The 23,069-nt window shown below is 43.7% G+C and overlaps 2 protein-coding genes across 4 annotated transcripts in view; one reads left to right on the plus strand and one right to left on the minus strand.

The window, feature by feature from the left end:
* Positions 1-23,069, plus strand: part of Tmem9 (transmembrane protein 9) — a 678,246-nt gene that overhangs the window by 27,180 nt on the left and 627,997 nt on the right. The window lies entirely within an intron of this gene.
* Ipo9 (importin 9) overlaps positions 1-23,069 on the minus strand; it is a 47,044-nt gene that overhangs the window by 4,330 nt on the left and 19,645 nt on the right. For 2 of the 3 annotated variants that reach the window (XM_052200643.1, XM_052200645.1), the window contains exons 5-21: positions 22,473-22,561; positions 21,013-21,099; positions 20,193-20,312; positions 20,003-20,103; positions 19,782-19,840; positions 19,103-19,254; positions 17,175-17,273; positions 16,111-16,217; positions 15,120-15,259; positions 12,707-12,866; positions 6,539-6,765; positions 4,605-4,753; positions 3,621-3,749; positions 2,582-2,857; positions 1,868-2,034; positions 789-964; positions 109-231 (exon numbers count right to left, since the gene is read on the minus strand). In XM_052200643.1, the coding sequence (XP_052056603.1) occupies positions 109-231; positions 789-964; positions 1,868-2,034; positions 2,582-2,857; positions 3,621-3,749; positions 4,605-4,753; positions 6,539-6,765; positions 12,707-12,866; positions 15,120-15,259; positions 16,111-16,217; positions 17,175-17,273; positions 19,103-19,254; positions 19,782-19,840; positions 20,003-20,103; positions 20,193-20,312; positions 21,013-21,099; positions 22,473-22,561 (2,361 nt within the window). The remainder of the gene's footprint in view (positions 1-108; positions 232-788; positions 965-1,867; positions 2,035-2,581; positions 2,858-3,620; positions 3,750-4,604; positions 4,754-6,538; positions 6,766-12,706; positions 12,867-15,119; positions 15,260-16,110; positions 16,218-17,174; positions 17,274-19,102; positions 19,255-19,781; positions 19,841-20,002; positions 20,104-20,192; positions 20,313-21,012; positions 21,100-22,472; positions 22,562-23,069) is intronic. The other variant, XM_052200644.1, reaches the window with a different exon arrangement.

A 23,069-nucleotide genomic window follows, 5' to 3' on the forward strand; every position in this document is an offset into this window, starting at 1 on the left:
CGCACCACGCCGTTTAAACCCTCGCCTGAACAAACCTAACTGACACCTGACAATATGGAACTTGATTCTCCGAGTTAAAAGTCTGCTGGGAGTAAGGGTCTGGTGCACCTTGGTTCCACTCAGCAGGAGTGGCCTGTCGAGCAGCATTGGCCTCCATGACGTTGGAAAGCTCGTTGATAATCAGCTTTAGGATCTTGACCAACAGAGGAATGTTCGTCCAACGCTCTGGGTCTAGGAAGGAAGCAAAAAGCCTCAAGTTAAGACTGTCAGTGGGCCCCATATGGCAGGATCTTCATCCTTCTGACAGTTCTCCTCAGCAGAGTTCTTTCCCTCAGGTGCTTTCTGCCACCCTGACTATATCCAGCAAAGAATGATTTAAATTTAATTCTGCTAGGTCCTATACACAACAGTTCAGAAATAAGGAGAAGGAAGGGTTCGGGATTAGAGATCAGTTCTACTAGCAACAAGGCTGTGAAGCCAGCCCAGGATGCCAGCCCCTCGCCAGACAATCACAGGCTTGCAGTTAAAGGCTGCCACGGGCCAAGGGTGACCCGAGAGCCGAGACATACTGTGTGTGTCAGAGCCTGGAATGAAGCCAGAAGCTGGGAGCACTGTCCCAAGATTATTTTTGTCAATTTTCAACAAGAAGGATCCACACATTCTGATTCACTGTTGGTTTAGTTTTCTGATTCTTCTTTACGGACCCACTAATAAAAACACAGACCCCAGTGTGGCCCCCTTCCCTGTCCCAAGTACCTGGAGCCCCTACAGATGGAAGTATGACTCACTCTTGGCTGACTTAGAGCGCGTGCGGATGCCCTCGTCCATGCTGTAGATCTCTTCTCCCTTCACACGGATATCCTGTAGCCGCTTGTCATCTGCATTGATGCCGTGCTGGAGCAGCTTACAGAGTGCCACAGAGCTGGAGAGCCAGGAAAGGCCAGTCAGCTCCCGTCTAGAGCTTCTGCCAAGTAGATTAGCTCACCCTGAGAAATGAAGACCCCTCCCCCTTTGAAGCGTAACTTCTTGTTACTCTTAATTAGAAGAAGTGGCAGAGCCCAGCTAAGAATGGGACTTAGTGCATATGAAGTGGCCACTGATATCTGCTCATCTTGAAAAAAGTTAGGGTGGGCAGGGCACACAATGATTATCCACACTGGTCAGTGTATGTGGGTGGTGAGACCTAGTGGGATAAACCTGGCTATAGAGGTTGGGGATTTAGCTGAAGGGTAGAAGGCTTGCTTACCAAACTCAAGGCCTGGGTTTGGTTCCCAGCTCCAGAAGAAATCTAGGCTATGGAGTTGCAAAACAAAGGTTGGGTCTGTCTGTCTATCATCCATCCATCCATCCATCCATCCATCCATCCATCCATCCATCCATCTCTTTGTTTTTCAAGAAGGGTTTCTAGTCTGTCTGTCTATGTTTTTCAAGAAGGGTCTCTGTCTCTCTCTTTAGAAGGGTTCTCTGTATAGCCCTGGCTACCTTGGAGCAAGTTCTGCAGATCAGGCTAGCCCTGAACTCACAGAGATCCACCTGCTTCTGCCTCCTGAGTTTTTGGATTAAAGGTGAATGGTACCAACACCAGGCTTAGGCTTGGGTTTATAAAGAAGGATAAGCCACACCATCTGTTCTTAACCAGGCAAAGTCTGTTCAAGAGGAGATTCTTAGCAGAAATCAGAAATACACCTACTCTGCTGATTTTGTACTGGGAATTTCAACATGGAGATATTAAATTATATGGTTATCAAGAAAGACAGAACAGAGACCAAAGGGACAGGTTATGTTCATCAAAAATCAATGGTGTAAGGACAAAAGATTTCAATGTGAGTAGAAGTAGAAAGCTCAGAGCAAACATACAGGGCCTTACCTGACTTTGCCTTCATACTGTCCATAGAACAGGTGCTGCCGACTCGTCCACTCAGCCATCACAAACTCCAGGGCAGGCTTCCCAGTCGGTCCAGGGAGGCTACACAGGAACTCCAACAGAGGTTCCAGCTGGGTGTGCACCAGATGAGCAAACACCATGATGAGCGACTAGAGAGAACAAGAGGTACGTTCCTCAGGAAAACAGATCATAGGAAGTAGAGGTAGGCAGATCACTGAATTTGAGGCTAGCCTGGGTCTATACAGAGAGTTCCAGGCTAGCCAGAGCTACACACTGAGATCATCTCAAATAAAACCAAAACCAAAGCCAAACTAGAAACAGTCTGGGCTGGAGAAATGGCTCAGTGGTCAAGGGTACTGTTGTTCTTACTAAGGAGCTGGCTGTGGTTCCCAGTATCCAAATCGGTGGCTCCCAACCATTTCTAACTATAGTTCCAAGAGACTGGACTCCATGTACGTGGTGCATATATATGCATGCAAGCAAAACACTCATACATGTAAAACAAATCTGTCTCTAGACAGCAGAGCCCACTCATAGGACAGAACATGGGGCTTTCCTTGTTCATGTCTCTCGGGCCAGAACAGATCCACTTTTACTCAGCTGCTCTACAAGGATAGTGAGAGAATAAAATGACTCAGGACCCACACACTCATTTGATTCCCACGCAGCAAAAGCCTAGTACCCCACTGTCCTTACCTGCATGACACTGAGTGTCTCTGCCTGCTGCATCTTACTGAGGATGGCACGAAGAATCTGATCCAGATTCTCCCCAAGCTCCCGCCCTGCCTTGGAGATGAGGGTGGAGACCAGGCGGCCCACAAAGGCTGCAGTGAACTCTGAGGTCCGTGGGTCAAGGAGCTGGCTCACTACTTGCATAACATACCACAGTCCACTGTGGCCTTGCTCGTCATGCCACTGGGCTACCTGTTCCAGTGTCACTGACACATAGGCCCGCAAGCACTCACCACCATTCTGTGGGGACAGAAATGACAAGCAAGATTAGCCGTTGGAGAACAGGTGCAAGGAGACCCTCAACCCATTACTGACAGAGGTCTACACCTCCTGGGAGCAATGAGCCTAGAGGGCTCATGTGGCTCCAAACACTAGACACAGGGATTGATTGTTCAGAGATAACGACAGGCACCAACACGATCCTTCTTTTACCCATTTATCTATCTGAAAACTGCCTGCTTCTCCTTACAATGACCAATGACCAAGAGAACTGAGATTTACCAATATTTACCTTTGGTATTAAAAACCCTTCATAGATGTAGCCATAATTAGGAGTTTAAGGTCTTCATGGGATGAAGATGGACCTCACACAAATCACTACTGTCTGCCTAGGGACCTCCACTCTGACCAGGATCTACTATCATTTTCCTACAGCCTTTAGAAACAGCCCCAGTAATAAAGACCTGAGAGCACCTAACACCCTCCCCTTCTCCAGGTCTATCAACAAATATTCAGAAAGGTCTCAAATGTAGACCTCTACAGAGGTCATCTATAGGCTCCTCTATAATATCAATAATCAAATACAGAGAGCTAGAGGTCTGGTATTCACACTTTCTAAGACTGGTAACAGACTTTAAAAGCACAACCCAATGGGGTCTCTTTGGGTACATTTGGAGTGGACAGACTTATATTTCAAAAGCATTAACTGCATGTCCGATCTCCTATCCGACTACATAGCTATGGTGGGGAAAGTCCCTCCCCTACAGTCCCCGAGTCTCCGTACCTGCATGGTGGCATTGTCATCTGTGTGAAGGGTGCACTGTGCCACAGCAGGGAAAGCTTGGCAGATGAGGAGCTGGGACAGTGGGGGCTTCGTATTTCGAACTACTGTAGTCAAGATATCAATAGCTGTCTGAGAAGAGAAAGACAAGTCCGAATTACTTCTGGGAAGGGAGGAGTCCAACAATCAAGATGCCTGTCAGGTTTGTGGCGCTCTCAGCTTCACTAGAGCACTTGTAATTACATTAGCCGTGGGGGTAGGTGGTATTGACAGGCAGGATGGCATGCAGGTAGGTTTATAATCCTGGTGCTGGGGAGGCAAAGAAAGGAGGAGGTTTCCTGGAGCTTACTGGCTAGTCAGCATACCTAACTTGGCAATACTTAAGCCAATGAGAGGTCTTGTTTCAAAGGGGTAGATTGTGTTCCTAAGGGTGACAGCAGAGGTTGTCCTCCTGTCCCCAACATGTATACATAGACACAGATTGGTAGCAGTGGGGAAAAATGCCACCAGGCATGGTGGTGCATGCCTATAATTCCAGCATTGGGGAGACAGAGGCAGGCAGATTTCTGAGTCCAAGGTCAGCCTATATTGCTAATCTACATGGTGAGCCCATACCTCACACCACATACATATTCACTCTTACTACCCAGCCCCAAACTCCCCACTTCTTCCCAAGACTGGTTTCTCTGCGGAGCCCTGGCTGTCACAGAACTCACTTTACAGACCAGGCTAGCCCCAACTTAGAGATCTATCTGTTTCTGCCTCACAAGTGCTGGGATTAAAGGAGTATGCTACCAAAAATCCCCACCTCTTTTTAAAAAAACCTTAGGCAGTCGACCACTGTCCTCATGGTCAGAGCAGATCAGTATAAACCACCACCCTGAATCTCCAAGCCCTAACTGATGCGCTGTCCTGTCCACAGGTGGGATCTGTGGGCGGCACCTGCTCTCCTTCTCTTACTTGCTCACAGACTTTATAATCACTTACCGCACAGAGCCCTGCAGGGATCTTGTCCGCTGGGGCCTGCATTATGCTGACCAGCGTGGGAATCAGCCTCATCTGCATTGGACCCTGACAGGCTTCAATCTGGGACAGTTCCTTGAAGATGTCCTGAGCCAGCGAGGCGACAACAGGATCTGCGGTGGATAAGGCAACATGGAACCCTGTCTACTTCTGGTCTAATAATGCTTGTTTCTTGTTCTAAGTCTAACATGAGTTAAATACTTCTGCACGGATTAAATCTCACACAGTTGGGAAATGGGAAGTGGAGCAGCCAGCCACAAGAATCACCCGAAGAACAAGGGGACGCTACGTCTTCAAAACGTACTATAGATGTTTTCTTCAGGGCATGGACTTTTTAATAGCTACTCCTAAAGTTAAAGAGGGCTTTTCTTCTGGGGCAAATTTTAAGGTCTTTGTTTTCCTGAGACCTGGAATGATAATAAAACCCAATGATAAAAGCCTCCAAACCAAAAAGCAAACAACACCCCCTGATACTTTAGAAGATAAGAAAGGGGCTGGAGAGATGGCTCAATAGTTAAGAGCACAGACTGCTCTTCCAGAGGTCCTGAGTTCAATTCCCAGCAACCACATGGTGGCTCACAACTATCTACAATGGGCCCTCTTCTGGTGTGTCTTAAGACAGATACAGTGTACTCATATATATACAAATAAATCTTTAAAAAAAAGAGGAAAAAAAGAATGTATATAGTCTTAACTCTGTAATCCTCCAGCCTCAGCGCCAAGGGCTAGGATCATAGATGTTTACCTGGCTGAGAGACAGAACTTCATGTTAATCTGCTTTACCCACATAATAAAAGGACCTGTCCTTTTATTTACCTGCATGATAAGACCCATGCAGTGCACAATAAGATGTGTGCTAAAAGTAACTATAGAATTGTTTATAATAGAAAAAAAAATACTCTAGCTCTCCATTAACAAAATGGGTAAAAATATATAGACAGGCATTTCAGACATGAATGAACCCTGAGAAGAATGAGATAGCAGGCATGCTCTGCAGAACACATCTGTCAGATTAAAAAAAACCCCAAAAAACAAATTAAATAGCACGTTTAGTATGATATCATATTAATAACTACCACTTCTCTATGTCTTTTAGCTTCAATTTTTTTAAAAAAAAATCTTTAATATTCTTTTCTGGTACTCAGCATAAATATGTTTACTATAAAAACTTAAAATGCTGAAAAGTGTTAAAGGAAAGAAAAGCCTGTAATTCTTCTACCTAGAGATAACACCTTTAATATTTTCAATTATTTTCTTCTGGCATTTCTTTCCACTATACATAGCTACATGCATATCCTCTTTTAAAACAAAAACTAGAACTTCAGATACATCTTTATGTATATCCTGGGAAATTCTGTCTTTTTGCTTAACTTTGGTATTATAAAATAAATCTGTGCCACTTGGGAGGAGTGGGAGGGAGCACTGATGGCAGGCTCCAGGCCAGCCTGGGCTACACGGAGGCTCTAAACGCAAAGGCTGCGGTGCCACTTGGTAGCAAAGCACTTGCCTCATGTGTGAAAGGTTTCTTGGCATGTTTCTGTCTTCAGGATTTTCTTCCCTAGTATTGGGGATCAAACCCAGGGCCTTGTACACACTGAGCAGGGGCTCTATCACTGAGCTGCACCCCGAGTCCCAGCACCTCCTTTTTCAATCTGTTCTTAGGAAGTTACTTCCCTACTCCATCAGCAGAGCTTTAAATGAGGTTGTTTTGCGTTAGTCTTTTACACGCTATCTTTCCTAGTCCTTATATGAGAATCACAGGAACTAGCATTTGACTTTGTAATGCTGTAGTGTCTGTAGAAGAACCAGTTCCTCTGTTAACTGGGGTAGTTCCTAATCCACCAGTCACCACTCCTTTGGGTGCTTCTCATCAACAACACTCTTTCCAGATGGCATACCATTACTGTACTTTAGGAAAATGGCGATGGTGAAGGGGCAGATTTTGTTTTCCACGCTTGCTGTGAATTCTGGGTCAACAGTACAAACGATGCACAGGGTCTCCATCACCAGGTTGAGGACCTCTGAGCTGAACTGGGCTGCTAGGTGAATTAGGCCGTCAAGGATGCTGGGGAGGAAGGGCTGAAGCACATGCGTACTCTCTGAGACTTTCAGTTGATCACAATAACTAGAGAGAGAGAGCGAGAGAGAGATAATTAATTATTTGTAAGGAGACCCTTCAATTTTTAGCCTTTCCAATCTTATATGACATATGTGTGTATACATAGCTTTATAAAGCTACTTCTGTAGTTATCTATGTCTTCATATCTCTCTGTAGCATATTACATACATATCAATGCTTCAACTTTCTTCAAAATATCTTCTTTGCTGGGGCTTACACCCAGGTTCTCCCCTACATGTTTAAGCAGGTGCACTCACACTGAGCCACCCTGCTATCCTATTTGCTATTTTCTATAACACTTTATACAGGCACATCACCACATCCAAATTATTAAGATACTTCTCAGACTACAGTGTTAAATCACATTAATCACATTACCAAGATCTGGACATAAAAAGCTGGCGAGATGGCCCAGCCAGTAAAGGCACTTGCCCCCAAACCTGATGAACCGAGCTGGATCCCCAGAGACTACACAGTGGAAGTTATCCTCCGACTTCCACATGGGGTAGTTCATGACCAACCTGGTCTACAAAGCAAGTCCAGGCTGCAGGGGTTCCACAGTGAGACCCTGCCTCAAAACCAAAACACAACAACCCACCAAGAGCAAGCAAGCAAGCAAGCAAGCAAGCAAGCAAGCAAGCAAGCAAGCAAGCAAACAAATGTAGCCTTAAAACATCTTCTGATCACAATTGTATAATGGGAGACTATTTTTTAATTTTCATGTCACAAATTGTGTTTTGAGTGTCAAAATGAGTTTAATTTATAAAAACAGTCTTATGCATACTTACAAAATTAGTACTTTGCATGTGGGATTTAAACTTCTCTATGCAGTCCTAGCCACCTCTTTCTTTTTATTTTTAAGATTTATTTATTATGTGTATGTGAGTACACTGTCACTGTCTTCAGACACTCCAGAAGAGGACACACCAGAAGATCCCATTACAGATGGTTGTGAGCCACCACATGCTTGCTGGGAATTGAACTCAGGACCCTGGACTATCAATCAGTGTTCTTAACGGCTGAGCCATCTCTCCAGCCCCCTCTAACCACCTCTTAATCGATGTGTATTTACTATCTCTCACAGGATATAACCGCTATGAACACTGGATAAATCTACACCTTCCTTCTTTTCTGATGGGGATGGAATCCCAGGCTTTGTTTGTACTGGCTGATGCTCTAGCACTGAAGATAGCGCCAGTCCCAGTTCCATGAGTCTTTCCTTCAGCCCAGCAGTTAGAAACAGGCAATGAGGGGCTGGAGAGATGGCTCAGCGGTTAAGAGCACTGACTGCTCCTCCGGAAGGTCCTGAGTTCAAATTCCAGCACCCACATGGTGGCTTACGACCATCCGTAAAGAGATCTGACACCCCCTTCTGGTGTGTCTACAGACAGCTACAGTGTACTTACATATAATAATAAATAAATCTTAAAAAAAAGAAAGAAAGAAAAAAAAGAAGCAGGCGACGTGACAGCTAGTGAGGCTGCTCAGTGAAGAGGGTGCCTTGGGACAAACCTGGTGCTCTCGCCTGACACTCTACCTTGATTGTTTGGGGGCTGGCCAGGCCATATGAATACCTAATAATATTATTAAGTAATACTTTAAAATGGCATTTACAAAGAATGGCATTAATAAACAGAAATAAAAGCATGGTTTCTCTAAATAACGCCCTGTTAACAGGTACTCAAATTTTTTAAAGACAGGGTCTCACTATGTAGCTTGTGACTGGCCTGGAACTTGCTATGCAGACTAGACAAGGCTGGACTTGAACTTACAGAGATCCTCCTGCCTCTGCTCCCAGTTCAGTGCCAGGCTTAGGCCTGTGTCACCTCACTCTGCTCCTGTTTGTTTAGTGCCGTAGAGCCCTGTGATGGTCAGTGACCTCGTGGTTCACGAGCTCCGCCTTGCTGGAGGCTTGTTTTCTCCTTAGAACTAACTATTATTGCTTTTTCTATTAAATTTATTTTTGGATTAATTTATTTCGCTTTTTGTTTGTTTTTTGAGACAGGGTTTCTCAAAAAAACCTGTCTCTGTTCTGGGATTAAAGGTGTGTGCCACCGCTTGCCTTGCTGGATTTATTTAAGTTTCTATGTATATAAAGCACACGTGTGTCTGGTGCCTGAAGTGGCCAGAGGGTGAGGTATTCTGGAAATGGAGTTATAGGTAGCTGTGAGCCACCACATAGCCACTGTTTATTGGCTCTACCAGTGTGTGAGTGTGAGTGTATGTGTATAAAATCTTACAAAAGATTGAAAGTCAAAACACTGACCAGTAAGAAGCTTACTATTTGTTTGTGTGTGTCTGTGTGTGTGTGTCTGTATAAAATCTTACAAAAGACTGAAAGTCAAAACACTGACCACTAAGCCAAGTTTACAAGACTCTTTGCTTTAGTGATTGTAAAACTTTTGAACCCGTAGATCTTGCCCTTGCTGGTTTTAGGCCTCGCCCCTTCCTGCTCCCCTTCTACAGCTACTACACCAGGCTGCAGCAGACCCTCCTCCTCCTCCTCAGTCACTACAGCACTTGTACTTGATGTCTCAACTTCTCACCATATGTTGTTAGTTGTTAGAGCTGAGAAGCAGATCTTTTTAGAATAGAAAATACTGTTGTCCTTGTAATTAAAACAAGGTAATAAAAACAACCACAGAAAAGAGTTCAAAGCTGATCAGAGCCAGGTGCCACCTTAGTGTTCAGAAGTTAGGCCTGGGGGTGGGGCTGGAGGACTCAGGGGTTCAGAGCTCAGGGGTTGCTCTTGCAGAGGACCCAGGTCCAATTCCCAGCACTCACAGCGTGCTCACAATTTCAGGGGATCTGAGGTCTTATGCTGGACTCCCCAGTGCACAGACAAAACACCCAGACACAGGAACAATAAAAAATAAACCGGTCATGACTAGAGAAATCTGACACAGCCGGGCAGTAGTGGTGCACACCTTTAATCCCAGCAATTGGGAGGCAGAGGCAGGTGGATTTCTGAGTTCGAGGCCAACCTGGTCTACAGAGTGCGTTCCAGGACAGCCAGGGCTACACAGAGAAACCCTGTCTCAAAAAACCAAAAAAAAAACAAAACAAAACAAAACAAAAAAAAACCAACCAACCAACCAACCAAACAAACAAACAAAAAAAGCAAAACAAAACAAAAAAATGCACCAATAAATATATAGTTTCAGAAATCATTTACTCTGAAATATAAGACACTGCATGGAGGAATAAACTAAAGTTGGCACAAAAGAAAAGAGCAAAGCTGCTTTGATGAACTAAAATGCCACATATTAGACATTTCAGGGGCTGGAGCGCTCTCAGTGGCTAAGAGCACAGACTGCTCTTCCAGAGGACCCGAATTTCCCCTGGCATCCATGTTGGGCAGCTCACAACAGCCTATAAGTCCAGGGCCTCCAGAGGCACCCACACTCCCTTACACACACCCACACACACATTAATTAAATAAAGTTAAACTTGGAAACAAAAAACTCCATAGTTTCAGCAATGTGACAAGGACATTGTGGCTAGAAAACCAAATAGGAAATGACTAAATTGAAATGTTATGGCCCAGCAAGAAAAGACAGCTAAAAATTCTTCACAGGGTAGCTCTTAAACTTTTGTTATTTTAATTTTGTGTGCACGTGTGCATGTGTATGTGATACACACACACACACACACACACACACACACACACACACACACACACACACACACACACACACACATGTTCTGATGCCAATGAGGCCAGAAGAGGATCCCCTGGAGCTGGAGTAACAGGTTGGGGCTGGGAATTTAAGTTCAGGTCCTCTGCAAGAACAGCAAGTACTCTTAACCACTGAGCCATCTCTCCAACCCAAAGATTTGTTTGTATTATTTAGAATATTTTTTGTGTGAGAACACAGGTGCTCTGGAGAGCAGTGTTGAGGCCAGGCTTCTGTCTGAGCTTGGGGCCTGTTTTTTTCTGTTTTTTTGTTGGAGGACAGCAAGCCCCAGTGAGTCTCCTGCTTCTCCCCAGCTAGGATCCTAATGCAGGTCCTCACGGCCTACACCGATGCTCTCAACTGCTGGGCCAGCTCTTCAGCCCCTCAATGGTTTGTTTTGGTTTTTTTTGGACTATAAAACTTAGGCTTATTGTAAATAATCACATTTATAATAATAAATGAAAGTTTCTTTTTAAATTCTAATTTTTCCTGTGAGAATCACTGTAAATAAGTTCTGTTTGACAGGTACTATTGTCTAAAATGTCCCAGAAGACAAGAGGCATTTACCTGAGTATTTACACACTTAAGCCAAACTTGTCTCAGTTTGCAACTTTGAACATTCCTGTAAAATCACAGCACAAAGTAGTTATAGTTCTTTTACCAATAATTTGGGGTTTTTTTTTTTTTTTTTTTTTTTGGATTTGTTTTTTTCGAGACAGGGTTTCTCTGTATAGCCCTGGCTGTCCTGGAACTCACTCTGTAGACCAGGCTGGACTCGAACTCAGAAATCCACCTGCCTCTGCCTCCCAGAGTGCTGGGATTACAGGCGTGCGCCACCACCGCCCGGCCAATAATCTGTTTTTAAATTTACTTTGATTTTACTCCTGGTCCACTTTTTAAAAAAAGTTTTGAGTAAGATATACATAGGTTTTAATGGTTTTGTTCTTAGTTGGCAAAGGCTTTAAACTTTTTTCTTTAAAGTGCTGGCTGTATGTATGTATGTATGTATGTGTGTATGTGTCCAGGAGTGGCCTGATGTGGGTCTAGGAATCAAACTTGGGTCCTCTTCAAGAACAGCTTGTTCTCTTATCTGCTGAGTCGCCTCTCCAGCTCCAGCTTTTAATCTTATACTGACATTTGATAATAAGGGATATTTAATGCCTCAGGGACTAATTAATTCATGTAGATAAAAATCAAGTTTTACAAAGGTCAGAAGTAATAGAGGCAAGAAGTTAACCAGATTAGGCCTCCCTCCTCAGCCATTTAAGAGTGGTTTCAGAGCCTGCTGAAAAGCTGTACTTGGTTTCTCTTAGCACAACAAGATTTTAAATTCATTCAGAGCCAAAGATCGACTTTACCAAGACTGCATAGGAAAAGATGGGTCTCTGCTCATGGTTGTAGCACTTATTTAATACCCGCAGGATTCTCCCTCCTTTTCCCTCTCCCTTTCAATGCACAGATTCTCAGTCACTGTCTCAAACGTAAAGATAGGATAGGAACATAAATTTTGTAAATTTCATGCATACAAATTCAATAGAGATACTTAATTTGGATCTTAAAATATCCTTCAAAATAGAAATGTTCAGGCCTAGAGAGCGGGCTCAGCAGGGAAGAGCGCTAGTTCCTACTGAGGACCTGGGTTCAATTCCTTGTACTCACGAGGTGGCTTACAAGTGTTTATAACTCCAGATCCAGGGGATGCAATGTTCTTTTCTGACCTCTGTAAGCACCAAACATGCACGCAGAACACAGACATGGTGCAAAAAACCACTCACACACATAAATAAAACTATGAATTGAAACTATCAAATATTACTGTGTCCCCTAGTCTGAGTACGAACTTAAGGAATAACTATGAAACCTCTAGTCTTTACCTATGAAAAAGAGAAATGAAATCGGGAGATATGAGCTTGTTTCTACACTGCATTCTCCAAAATCTGGATTCTAATACACAGACTACCAACACAACGTGGCTGCCCAACAGATTTATGTCCTTTACAATTATGTACATATTATGCAAGTTATTCAGAGCCTTGGGTTAAGTGCCTTCACTGAAGAGAGGAAGCTGCTCTTGGAATTTAAAGGGAATAAAGAACAAAAGGGAAGGCGGTCTGGAGTCACCTGCTGAGCTGCTTTTCTTCTTTCTCCTGAAGAGGTCTTCAGGAGAAAGTTCTAGGCACCATAATGCACAGGCAGCTGTGATGTGATGTTCTCTACCTGAGCCATTCTCTCTTCAAGCAGTTCTTAGTAGTCTAGAGCAGTGTACTTACCCCCAGATAGCTCTCACAGCAGAGATGCGAACTGACGGGGGCTGTGTCTCATGAAGACCACTAACTGTTGCCTGTAGGAACTGCTGGATCAGTTCAGGGGACATGGCGACAGTGAAGCGACTGGCAGCCCACAGGGCCCGGCCCAGGAGGAAAGGAGACGCTGAGAGGAAGAGCAATTACAGACTGCATGACTGACAGGAGTTCGTCTCTCCTCGTCCTGCCCAACTCCATCTCTCAAATGATAATACTGGACGCTATACAACAGAGGACTTCTGTGAAAGACACTGCACAATTCACATGGTAAAAGCATATGGGCGATAAATGGCACAGAATCCATTTCTCAATTCTACCTGACTATCCTGAGACTGAAGCCCTCACTACTGCTTACCCGCACTAGTCCATTTCTAAATCCTTCCCACTGCCTCTTCCTTCCTATTATTGTCTCAACACTAGAACATACACTATAGCTCTGTTATCCCTCTATTAATAACCTGACAAATAAGTTTACAGTCCACCAAATGCAAATGACACTAGTGCGGACCTTCGAGGCTCCCTTGGTGACTCTTACGCTCAAGCACGCATCCAGACTCAGAACTCACCTTGTGCTTTGTCAACACTGAACTCTGTTTAAATCACAAGTCAACACGTTCCGTGCATACTGTCTCTGTGATCGCTCAGTCTGCAGTGATCTCCAGTTATTTCTGAGCCACTGTAATGCTCTATGTTCGGCTTTCTCAGATGCTAGATTTTGTCTGATATTCTAGCTTCCTGGTGTAAGAATTACTACTTCCTGCTAAGCACAAACTGTTTAAGAATACTGAATTTATTCAGCTTGTCAAAAAGCTTAGTTTAGTTGCTCACACTAAAATATCAAATTGAGGAATTATTGAACAGCTCTTAACAAACCAGGAAATAATGACTATCACTTTAGATACAGAGGTAGTAACTGCCAAAGTATGGCTTAGTTATTTCTGAAAGTCCTTAAAGCTAAAACCATCACCTTTTTTCTCTTTTTCTTTTTTCTTTTTTGGTTTTTCAAGACAGGGTTTCTCTGTATAGCCCTGGCTGTCCTGGAACTCACTCTGTAGATCAGGCTGGCCTCGAACTCAGAAATCCGCCTGCCTCTGCCTCCCAGGTGCTGGGATTTCAGGCATGCGCCACCACACCTGGCTAAAACCATCACCTTTTAAACATTTCATAATTTTATGTGTATGAGTTTTTTTGCATGTATATGTGTGTACTACATGTGTGCCTGGTGCCCAAAAGAGGGCATGAGACCTCCCTGGACCTGGAGCCACAGACAGCTGTGGGCCACCATATGGGTGTTGGGAACCAAACCCAGGTTCTCTGAAAGAACAACCAGTGTTCTAAACCACTAGGCCATCTCTCCAGCCCCTAAAATAATTTTTAAAGGAATACCAAGATATTAACTCTTTTATTCTCATTCCTTCCCAAATGATCACAGCACTTTCCAGATATTTTCTGATACATATATGACATCATGGCTATTATAACTAACAGAATAGATACAACCCACAATTCTTGTGATGTTTTTGTTTAAAGATTTTAATCTCACTTATGAATGCATACAGTGCCAGTAGTTGCCATAAGAGGGCATCAGATCCCTTGGAACTTGAGTTACAAGTAGTTCTGAGTTACATCTCTTGGGTATTAAGAACTAAACTCAGAGCTGGACGGTGGTGGCACACACCTGTAATCCCAGCACTCTGGGAGGCAGAGGCAGGCGGATTTTTGAGTTTGAGGCCAGCCTGGTCCACAGAGTGAGTTCCAGGACAGTCAGGGCTACACAGAACCCTATCTCGAAAAAAAACCAAATCCAAAAAACCAAAACAAAAAAAAAAAGAACTAAACTCAGGTCTTTATACACAAACACACACACAAACAAACTGCGAAAGACACAGAGAGACAGACAGACCGACACAGAGAGAAGGGAGAGAGGGAGGGAGGGAAAAAGGAAAAGAAGAGAGGGAAAGGAGGAAGGGAGGGAGGGAGGGAGAGGGAGAGAGAAGAGGGCTAAGAGAAGAGATGAGTCAGGGGTTAAGAGTGCTTTCTTTATAATCACAAGGCCATGGTACTGTTTGGATCACAGTGCCCATGCACTAGCCAGAAGGCCCAGCAGATGCCTGTGATCCCAGCTCTGACAGCGCTGGACACTGATGGGGTTTGCTGCATTCTGTCTAGCTAAGATGTGAACGCCAAATCCAAGGAGAAGACCCCGCCTCAAAGGACTAGGCAGGGGTAATATAGGATACCAACTCGACAACCTCTTCTGGCCTATGATGTGCATAATCACACACACACAGACACACAAAGAAACAAATATTACTAAGTACCTAAGTGAGTAACTATGGGTCCAAGATGGTCTAGAATCCTGGCACGTATTCAAACATACCTGACAAGTTGAGGTCTGCGAGGATGACGTTAGTCAGGAACCCATGCATATCAAAATGGATCCTGCCATTTTTCACACTGTCAGTGATGATAGACTTCACAGAGCCCAGAGCAAGCATGCAGGCCTCGTGGATCTTCCACCTGTAACAGGGACACTGCAGTTGGTAAAGCAAACTACACTTCCAAAGTAAAGAAGACCATTCAGAGTATTCCAAAGTAATTTGATCCCCAGATCATTTGTCAGTATTTCTAATTAATTTATTTAAAAGTATATTTCTACACTTAACAATCATCTATCATGTGGGAGGACTACCTATCCACTCATCCATCCATCCATGTATCCATTCATCCATTCATTCGCCTGTCTGCCCGCCCCCTCTGTCTGTCTATCAACTATCATGTGGGAGTACCAGCAAGGGTGCAGTCAGAGGATACCTTTCTAAAGTTCCTCACGTCAACGCTGTGGGTTCTAGGGATTGAACTCTGTTTACCAGGCTTGACATCAAGCATCCTTGCCTGCTGAGTCATCTCATCTGCCCTTGTTTTTTAAAGATTTATTTATCTATATGTCTGCTGACACACCAGACGAGGGCATCAGATCCCATTACAGATGGTTGTGAGCCACCATGTGGTTGCTGGGAATTGAACTCAGGTCCTCTTAATTGCTCCTAACTACTGAGCCATCTATCCAGTCCTAGCCCTTATTTTTTTGAGATAGGGTCTCACATAGGCCAGGCTCGCCTCAAACCTGCCATGAAATCGATGAGGATGGCCTTGGAATTCTAAATGTCTTGCCCTTACCTTCCAAGTGCTAGAAAGAAGTCATGTACCACATCTAGTCTCATCCTTTCAATTTAAACACTATTAAATACCACAGAAAACACCAAAATATAATAGTCTTCTAATTAAAAACAAAAGTGCCCCCCCAAAGCTGTTTAAAAAAGGAATAGAATGAGCTCCTTTTCCCTCAGATGTAACGCGCTCACCCTTACCAGTGCTCAGTGCCACTGGTTTTTGTCTGCTCCGCTTCTTGTAAATGCCGAGTGGCTGCAGTAGCCAGGGCCACTGCACTCTCATTCTGGAAATCTGTGGCCACAGCCTAGAAGAGAAGATTGAAAAGTAGATCTATTCGTGTGGACGGTTCAAACTCTGACACACCCATACTAAAGCCTCATCAGGTGTATTAAAAGTGACCCCATTAGTTCAGGGTCTCTGATGAAATTAAGGTAACACCTGCAACTGTATAGTGTTCAGGCATTATAAGGCTAAATAGCTCTAAATAGCCTATCTTTCTGGCTCTATTAGCATAAATGAAAAAAATGAGAGTTAGTTTTAGATTATGTACATGGCTCTAATAGTGTAGTTTTTTCTGTTCTACTTTTATCTTTGGTGCTGACAATTCAAGCTCACTTTGCACATTCTAGCCGAATGCTCTGCTGCTGAGCCACACCCCCAGCTCCTCCTGTAACCCATGACAGGTGCCTTAGAAGCACTAAATACCAAGCAAGGTTTATCAACAAACCCAACAGGAACTGTCAACATCACTCAGCCTGGAGACACCCCTATGCCCCAGGTGGGGGAGCCATCAACTCAGGAGCTGATGCTGCACGCTCACTTCCCAACAATCTCTTTAAGTTTGTCAGCTTCTGATTTATGCCACGGAGGCCTGTTGAAGGCAGATTAAACTGAAATGTTCCAGACTCAATGAGCCAGGTAGAAAAACTTTGCAATTTCTCAGGCTCAAATTTCATGAACAACTTTCTTTACTTCTTCTTTTTTTTTTTTTTTGTTTTTTGTTTGTTTGTTTTTTCGAGACAGGGCTGGAACTCACTCTGTAGACCAGGCTAGCCTTGAACTCAGAAATCTGCCTGCCTCTGCCTCCCAAGTGCTGGGATTAAAGGCGTGCGCCACCACAGCCCGGGACAACTTTCTTATACCCTTAAAAAGGTTTGAGGTGAAGCTGTCCAACAGTACTGCTTACCTTGGGTTAGATGTCTAGGAAGGAGAAACTTGCAGCTACTGAGGGTTATCTGGTTGAAGAAGTGAGGTAACTTACCAGCAGCAAGTCTTGAGCGGCAATCCTCACAGTGTAGGAGAATGTATCGTCATCCTCGTCTTCTACAAACTGCTGCGGGTTAGCTGTCCACACTTTAATCTGCAAAGAGGAAAGGAGGTCGGCTCATTCTGGTCAGCCTTCTCCTGATCAAAACTCTACATCTTTTCTTTTCGAGGCAGGATCTCACTATGTAGCTCTGGCTGGTCTTGAACAAAGAGAGATCCACCTACCTCCCAATACTTTAATGTCTTTTTTTTTTTTATTGAGAAATGAATCATTATCCAAATATGTAGAACTATTTATCTGTAGCAGAATCTTTTTTAGAATATGACAAATTACTTAGTTCTCTGTGGCTGCCATCAGATTGCTACTTTGATAAACAGATTTTTCTGAATATATTGGGTATTTGCTATAAAATTACACCAATTTTTGTGCTGATATATGTGAAAGACATTGTCATGTTATTTTTTTCTTCTTTTTTTTGGGGGTGGGGGTGGGGGGAGACAGGGTTTCTCTGCGTAACCCTGGCTGTCCTTGAACTCAGATCTGCCTGCCTCTGCTTCCCAAGGACTGCAATTAAAGGTATGCTCCACCACCTGGCATTATATTAATCTTCTAAAAAATTACATTTATCAGGAGTCAGTTCTCTCCCACCACATGGATTGCACCCAGTCATTAGGCTTGGTAGCACGTCTTTACCTGCTGACCATCTCAATGCTCTAAGCTGATGCATTCCTTTTCTTTTCTTTTTTTTTTTTTTTGCATTTTTTTTATTCGATATAATTTATTTACATTTCAAATGATTTCCCCTTTTCTAGCCCCCCCCCCTCCCCGATGCATTCCTTTTCTTTTCTTTTTTTTGGGGGAGAGGGGTTTGAGACAGGGTTTCTCTGTGTAGCCCTGGCTGTCCTGGATCTCACTCTGCTGTCCTGGAATGCACTCAGTATGTGACAGGCTGGCCTCGAACTCAGAAATCCGCCTGCCTCTGCCTCCCAAGTTCTGGGATTAAAGGCGTGAGCCACCATGCCCAGCTGCATTCTTTTTTCTTAGTACTTTAAAAATATAGTATTTTTATTAACTCTTTGAGAACTTCCTACAATGTGTTCTGAGCACTTTCACCACTTTGCTCTTTCTGCAACTATTCCCAGATCTGGGGAAATTATTTTCATTTTTTTTTTTTTTTGAAACGAGGTTTCTTTTTGCAGCCCCTGTCTGTCACGGCTTTACTCTGTAGATCAGCCTGTCTCTGCCTTTCGCATGCAGAGATTAAAGGCATGTGCTACCATGCCTGGCTGGGGAAAGCAGTTTTGAAAACCTAGTTGTTACTTTATTTTGTTCCTCTTCTAAGTGAAGCTCAGAGAAGCCACAGAGGCATCCACATGGCAAAGAACAGATGCTGATCAAACAATAGTAACACGTGTGGAGGTAGGAACAGGAGCAAGCTGAAACAAAAGCCTATCACTATACTGTCTGCATTCCAGGTTAGGCTAGGAAAATGTGACTCAGATGCAAACTCTCAATTTTGATGATATGGTTTACTTACTATGGGGCCTTGTTGACAAATCATGGCAGCCCCCAGGGCTTCTTACCACCCTCACTGAGATCTCAGCGAGCCCTTGTCTGACCTCTGCATCCTTGGGGGCTGGCAGGTGATGAGGACTAGCCTCACTGTTTACAGGAAGTGCTAATAGGCTCTCCTATATACTATGATCTTTGCTCAGTGGTTTCACAGAGATTTTTCCTAATGAAAAAAGAATGTTCTGAAAGTCTAACGTTAGAATTGACAAATTAATACCATAACTTCTCTAGGGTTTCACAGAAAGTCTCTCAGAGTCTCTTTTGTAGAAATGAGATGTTTACTTGACCTAGGTGTCACATTCTTCAAGTCCCCAATGCCACGTAGTAACCGTCTGCCAAGCACCATTTACCTGCTCCTCGGTGATCTGCATGTACAGGATGACGTAGTAGATGAGCTCAGGCAAAGCCTTCTTAACGGTGCTTTTGAATTTGCTGTTTTCCAGCAGGGCATGGACAAACTCAAAGATGCTAAAGACGAGGTTTTCGAAGCCCAGGACTTCTCCTAGGAATACACGGGAGTAAAATAAATGAAGACAAAGGAAAGCATTCACTCCGGAAAAAACTACATTATCTCTGTAAGTTAAGGAGCACGTGAAGTACTTGCTAATTTTTCCTGAAGAGTTGGTAGAAGAGGCTGAAGAGTCAAAGAAAGGAAGTCTGAGGATATTAAATCTTTTAGGAGGAAAAGAATCACAGACACTGAACATGCCCAGTGTGCCTATTGTTGATCTGAAGTACTTAAAAATATTGACATAGAAATGAAGGATATCATCATGTGGAACTTCGAAATTAAATGAGACAAAATGAAACAGGTAGCTAGCTGTATCAGACATCTGTTACACTCAAATGCCACAATTTTCAGTTGGCTTTGCAAATATCCCTAAGGATGCCACGGAAGATAATGGCTTACATCTAATACACTGAAAAGATACTTTTACCGTTTTTCCGTTTTCTGCCTCTGACTTGTCTGTGTCAAGATCCCTTTTCCTAACAATTGGTATTTCCGTTAGGATCAGATGAACTACATACCATCAGAATCCACAGGATCTTCCACTTCCTCTGTGTAATTCACTTCTGTCCTCACATAAGTATGATGCAGAGTAAAGAAAAAGAATCTGGAGTCTGCTTTACATATAGATGACAAAGGAGTACTATATACCCCAACACCAAGAACAGACATAACACTCAGACCCAAGGCCAGACCCCCCAGTAGGCGGCGGCGGGTTCTCTGGGTTCTCAGGAAAGGATATAAGGCAGCACTCTCAGTTAGAGTGTTCCAAACAATGGGCAGGATCTGCTGCATGGAGGACACCATGTGCTTCGGGAAGTTTTTCACCAAGGCTGTCACTGCCTGAGAAGAGAAGACACCACTGAGTAACACAGGAGCGATCAATACTTTCTGACTGTCTCAGCTCTAAGCTTATGAGAGTCTATCTTTACCTTCAGCACCTCCATCTTAAAGCCACTGTCAGATGTGGGGCCGTCCGGCATCTGGAGCGCCTGAACAAAGGCCTCTGTGAACTGCTGCACCACAGGGAAGATCAGGACTTTGGCTGCACCCTGACAACAGAAACCAAAGTCAAAGCGGGACAAACCCTCAGCCCAGAGCTTCAGCATGCACACTCAATTCTCAGTTTTGAAGCATCTTTTAGAGCCAGGTCCTAACGAAAAGGGCACAGCTATCAAGCCCTCTGACCTCAGCTCCCACCTGCGATCCTTCACTATAGTCTTCGGAACCCTCACGCATCAGACCACTCTCAGAAAAGCACCTGGGTCGTGGCAATCAACATTTCTAGCTTGCTTTTCTTCACACGAGAGGACCATAAGCCAGTTGAGAGGCTTGAAATGTCAAATATGAAAGGAAGCAGGAAAGCTTGGAATACAGCTCCATGGCAGAGTGCTTGTTGGAATATGTGAGGTCACAGGTTTAATTCCCAGCATGGAATAACACCAAACCAAAGCAACCCCCACAACTGCCCCACTCCCCAATAACAGCAACAACACTCAACCACAAAACAAAGTAAACAAAACAAAATATCAAGACAGAAAGAAGTAAAAAAAAACAGAAAAGGTAAATGAAGAAACATAAAGCTAAAATATAGAATGTGTGTGTGTGTTAAAATTTTAATGAAAATGCTAAATCTATAAGACTGGCTAGTGTGCTTTCTGGTAGTTATGAAATGAGTCTTTGGCAATGTAAAGTTTTAATAAAGACTCTGAAGCACAGATTTTGTTATTCATCAACCAAAGGCTCACTTACCTTTTCTAGTTCCTCCATGTTACAGATCATATGAGCACAAGTAGTAAAAATCTCCACTGCTCGGGAACGAGTTCGAATACCATACACCTGAGAAAAAGATCATGGCATAATCGTGTGTGTGTGTGTACATGTGACTAGAAGTAAAACTAGGACTAACCAATCAATCCTCACAGTTAATTCCCTAAAGAGGCACAGATGCAATCCACTGACATTAAAACAAACAAACAAACAAACAAACAAACAAACAAACAAAAAAGGGGTTTCTGTAATTAAGAAAGCATAAGGTGGCTGGCAATATATACTTTAATCCCATCACTGGAGAAGTAGAGGCAGGCAGATTTCTGAGAGTTTGAGGCTAGCCTGGTCTACAAAGTGAGTTCTAGGACAGCCAGAGCTACTCAGAAAGAACATATCTGCGTACTCAAAATACAAACAAAACAAAAACAAAAGAGAGAACATAAGGCAACAGAATGCTAAACTTACTAGAATCAGCCTTTAATATATAAACGTCTGCGACTTTAAAAAACAGGTCCCATAATACTTAAAATCCTAACATAGCTATTTTTTACTTTTAAAGACAAGATCTTACTCTATAGCCCCCTCCCCGGCCCCCCACTGGCGTACAACTCATAGAAATTAGCTTTCCCCTGCTTGCTAAGTGCTGGGTTTAGAGACGCACTCCACAACATCCACCTTGGCTAATAGATGTCTTTCCTTTTTGGAGATGGGATTATGAAGTGCCCAGCTGCTGCTCTGTTTCTACTGTGTGATGGCAGAAGATGAACGCAGGGCCTTGAAAGCACATGCTCTATACTGAGCTGCATCCCCACTTCTCAATGCCTTTCCTTTACAATGTGGAGTATTTAGTGGGGGCAAGGGATTACGGAGGTTGGATACCTATTAAGTACTCATATATTACTGTGTACAGATCACTATGTACGTGCTAACATATATATACATAATACATTAAGATTCTATTCTTGCACAGGGTAGTGGTGGCACACGCCTTTAATCCTGGCACTTGGGAGGCAAAGACAGGTAGATTTCTGTGTTGAGGCCAGTCTGGTCTATAGAGTGAGTTCCAGGACAGCCAGGGCTACACAGAGAAACCCTATCTGGGAGGGGAGGGGGGAGAGGGGAGAGGGGAGAAGAAGAAGATTCTATTCTTGCAATGAAGTAACAACATGATTATTTCTAAATCCCTGGCTGAGTAGGTAAGGCCAAGAATGGCACTGTCCAGGGTGACAGGGTGCAAAGCTGTGTGGGGTTGAGACATTTCTGTTATCTCATCAAGTGCTTTCCCTTGTCGTCATGAATTCAGAGACTATGGTCAGTTCAATTTCTGATTCAGATCGTTGTTAGTTTCATTCACCAGTGACAACAGCATCACCATCCACCTGAGCTGGATGACCAGAGCCAAGCAGGTCCTTTTGCTGCCCCGCCTGGGCTGAGTACCATACCTCGGCCATGGTGAAGATCTTATACATCTCTGGGAGAATGACAGGAGCAACAAGTGGCATCTGTGTGTCTGTCACTTCTCGAGTAAACTCTGAAAAGACAAAAAGTAAAAGATGCTTCATAAAGACAAAGTGTAAAAACTTGTAAGCAGTTCCCAGCCAGCACACAGCAAGGAGCCAGAAGTATTATTTATCATAAGGGGAGAGAATAGGAACACAAAAGAAGATACAAGAAAATTTTTAAGAAAGCACACAGATTGAAGCTATCTGCAACTCAACTGCATACAAGTAAGGCAAGCACGGCCCCTTCTCAGCTTGTGCCATTCGGGCACACTCTCGCTATCTCTCAACTGCCATTCTAGTTTGTCAGTTCTGTCTCCTGACAAGTTACTTCAATGTAAATAACAAAACAAACATAAACAGGGCATAGTGTGCATGCCTTTAATCCCAGCACTTGGAAGGCAGGGGCAGGCAGATCTCTGAGTTTGAGGTCAGCCTGGTCTACAGAGTGAGTTCCAGAACAGCCAGGGCTACATGGTGAAGTCCCAGTCTTGAGAAAAACCAACCAACCAACCAACCAACCAACCAACCAACCAACCA

This window comes from Apodemus sylvaticus, chromosome 12 (assembly GCF_947179515.1).
Source record: "Apodemus sylvaticus chromosome 12, mApoSyl1.1, whole genome shotgun sequence".
NCBI classification, from domain to species: Eukaryota; Metazoa; Chordata; class Mammalia; order Rodentia; family Muridae; genus Apodemus; species Apodemus sylvaticus.